This window comes from Plasmodium gonderi (assembly GCF_002157705.1).
Source record: "Plasmodium gonderi DNA, contig: Pgo-contig_493, whole genome shotgun sequence".
Classification (NCBI taxonomy): Eukaryota; Apicomplexa; class Aconoidasida; order Haemosporida; family Plasmodiidae; genus Plasmodium; species Plasmodium gonderi.
This window is the reverse complement of record NW_021629347.1, coordinates 4,155-8,028: the sequence shown is the minus strand read 5'-3', so window position 1 is coordinate 8,028 and position 3,874 is coordinate 4,155. Positions and strand designations below refer to the sequence as shown.

Sequence of the window (3,874 nt, the reverse complement as noted above, 5' to 3'; positions counted from 1 at the left end):
GTAATAATTAGCGTGTTTTTTTATTATTTTTACACAATTTTCACATGTTACTATAGATCCCATTGTTGATTTTATATTATGAATTTCTTCTTATAAAAGTATGAATATCAGGTATCGATGTTTAATATTTTTTTTTATTATATTATTAACATACTATATACATGATAGACAATGTATGTTGGAAAGATTACAGAAACCATGTATTCAAAAAAAAATTAAAATTTATTTATATAAATCATGAAAATATTCTATTGAAGTTATTTCTATAATAATATTTATTCAAAATATATATAATAATAAAAATATTCATGATTTATTTCCTCTTAAAGAACCATCTAATAAAAAAAACTAACACATTTAACACATCATTATTAAACAATATATATACAAATTTACATCATACATTTTTACTTTTAATGATATATAGTTATACAAACATCTTATCTCTATAATTAATATACACTAGTGAATATATCTTAAATTCTATGCTACATATTTGTGGAATAAGACATATAACAGAATAAAAACAAATTATTAACTAATAAAATATAATTTTATTGTATAGTTATTAATCATAATCCGTATTCATTCTTAAAATATGTACAGTAGCTATAAATTCACAAGTACTCAGAGATTAAAATATAAAAATAAAATGAAATAACTAATAGGAACAATTTATTCCAACAAAAATATATTTTACCTAAAAAATATTTCTATTTCTTCATTCCGTTCATTAGATTTACTTAAAAATTGTCACATATTCTAAATTGGATATAGTCCATCTCATGTGATATATATTTTATCCACTTATTTTGCAAGTTTATCTTACAGTGAGATAACGAATAATAATTTCAATGGGCTTGCAATTTTCACGTATCACATAACTGCAGGTATATACTAAAGTTAAAAATTTCTTAAAACTAAAATATACCAATTTTTAATTTTAACAGTTATCTCATTGTTATTATCATATTTGTAAATTTATAAATATATAATAACAAAAACGAATTTTAGTAAACCTTCAAATCTAAAACCTAAACCCTAAAATATTATACATATGTTTTATAAATTAATTTTTCAATTAACTTTTACTTTTTTTTTTAATTATCATGTTAAAAAAACATTAATCCTTCTATAAATAATGTATTATTCCTTAATAAATTAAAATACTCTTGAAATTATATTGTTATTACGTTTATATAAATATATTACTGTTGCAAATATTGCATACAATAAAATTGATAATATTCTTTCAAATAACAATAAGAAATGATAATTTAATAGTGCATAAATATGATTGCTTCTAAGCTACACAATAAATAAAAAATGTTTTTAATATATCTACATCATAGAAGATATCTAATGGAAATACATAAAATCCTATTACACTACCATAAAACTTATTATGAATATAAAAATATTGAAAAAATAATTTAATAATTACTGTCATAAAAAACAATGTAGAGAGGAAATAATGTAAAATATCAATATTAATTATTGAAAAATTATATATGTTTTATAAAAATGAAATATTATATAATATTAACCATATTTAGAAACATTTATAAACTATTAATTGCAGAATATTTAACCATTTTATTATGAGCTACTAAAAAATATTTGATTAATATTGCTTTCACTATAATTGCAATATAAAAAGATAAATATTAGTTTATACTTAAATAATTTTAGCGTTATATATTTATTAATATAATGGATTTGGAAAAGTTTAAAATATATTAATACTTCATAAAATTAATTTTTTTGTACAAAAGTTAATTAAGGACTTATAGAACTAATTATCTGCATCTTAATAAATAAAAAAAAATAAGATATAACATATATAAAAATATATATTTAAAATACATTAATGTATGAAACTGTTATTAAAGATAATGCATTCAAAAAATAAAAAACATGTATTAATAATAAAATAATAATTATGTATGCAAATACATATCCATAGACATAGTTAATATATTTCTAGTATTATTATAAAATAGTAAACCATTTATAAATAATCTGTAACCAACAGAAATATAAACTAAGAAAAGTGCGAATATATTATTTTTTTATGTTTTTATAATATCATATATAGTAACAGAACTAAAAATGAAATATATGTAATATAATGAATGTAAAGGAAACCTTTAAAATCGAGTTTAAATGCTATAATTTAATTAATAATCACATTTTATGTAATACACCTTAAACCAATATCTTTTACCTTAAAGACTGTACCTAGAAAATATGACAAGGGTTATAATAATACTATTATACATTTAAACAAAGAAAATAATTATATATAAAAATTATATTATTTATATATATTCGTTTGTAATATGTATTATGTGTTTATTTTTATGTAATTTATATTTAATTTTTTCTATTTTTTTATAGAATACCTGCGAAAGTGTTATATCAGAGGTGTTGAATAGTAATGATTTTTTTATTAGACCATCGCATATTCCTATACTTATGAGTTATTGTACTTCAATAATTTCCGATTCAAATACGGAAAAATTAAGTTTACCTGATAGTCCAAATACATTTTTTGCTAAATGTTTTAGAATCCATAAATTCAATAATGATGAATCAAAATGTCTTACACAGAAGGATAATATTACTTCGTTGTTCAATGAGTGGATAGAGGAAATAAAAAAGACATTAACGACAAAAATGGTTATTTCTGTTTGTGTTTGGTTAAAAATAGTTATTCTACTCATCTTTTTTATTATATATAACGTAATATTAAAAATTATTAATAGTTTTATGAAGTATTTAAAGCATTTTAATTTTAAAATTATTACATTTAATAATAGAAGCTATATTTTAATTATTTATTCTCTTTTTATAGTTTTCCAAAATTAATAAATTTATAAATAATACATATTATAGAAGAAGCTTAATAAGAAAATATTTACATCAGATTCGTCACTTTAGAATTAGACAAAATTCTCCATCATGTTCAGGAAAAAAAAAGGCTGGTATAATTCACATATCAGGGATAAAAACACAAATACAATAAAACGAAATAGCCCATGCCCCAATATAATAAAATATAAATGTAATATTTTTTTATATTTATTTGTGAAATTCAAATGATAACAGAAAGCTGTTACGACAATAATGTAATTATAGTATATATGAAAATGGAAAGAGTGATAGGAATTTATCAAATATATATTTAGATTTCAGTGAATATATATATGTTTTCCAAAAAAAAATAAAATTTATTGTAAATATATAATCTATTATTTTATTAAAGTGTTTTTATAAAATTCATTTTAATTTAAGTTACTGTAAATACATAATAAAATATATATCCTATATATGAAGTCTATTTAAATCATATTTATAAGTATTATGTATACCACTTTTATATATAGTTTATATTAATTAATATGACTATCATTTTATCACATCTATTATAACTTTAACATATCATTGTTTAATTTTAGGTAGTTTCATTTCTACATAAAGCTAATATGAGCTATATACTCTATAAAATAATTATCCTAATAAATTTATAATTTACGTATTTGAAGATTTTCCTTAAAATTTTCGCTAATTTTCTGATGATTATAACTGTTCATTAATGTTGTTTAAAATTGTTTAAATTGATAAAAAGTAAAGTTTCAATAAAAAAAAAGTGTGCTATATGTATTATATATATTCTTTAAACTTATATATAAGATTAAAGCATATTATAAAAAGTCTCATGTAAGATAAATAAGAAGAAATAAGTGATATAATATAAAAAACGTTAAAATAGTTAATTACTCTAAAAACTAATAATATTTATTAAGTATAAATAATTAATAAATAAATTTGATAAAATTATATCATTACAGTTTATAAAATATTCCTATTT

General features: G+C 18.3%; 1 protein-coding gene across 1 annotated transcript; it reads left to right on the top strand.

Moving 5' to 3' along the window:
* Positions 1–2,250: 2,250 nt before the first annotated feature.
* PGO_003615 (variable surface protein) lies at positions 2,251–3,028 on the top strand (the record flags this gene model as incomplete). Its single annotated transcript, XM_028691340.1, has 3 exons — positions 2,251–2,259; positions 2,401–2,697; positions 2,858–3,028. The coding sequence occupies 3 exons, from the start codon at positions 2,251–2,253 to the stop codon at positions 3,026–3,028; spliced, it is 477 nt and encodes a 158-aa protein (XP_028547141.1).
* Between the last annotated feature and the right edge of the window lie 846 nt (positions 3,029–3,874).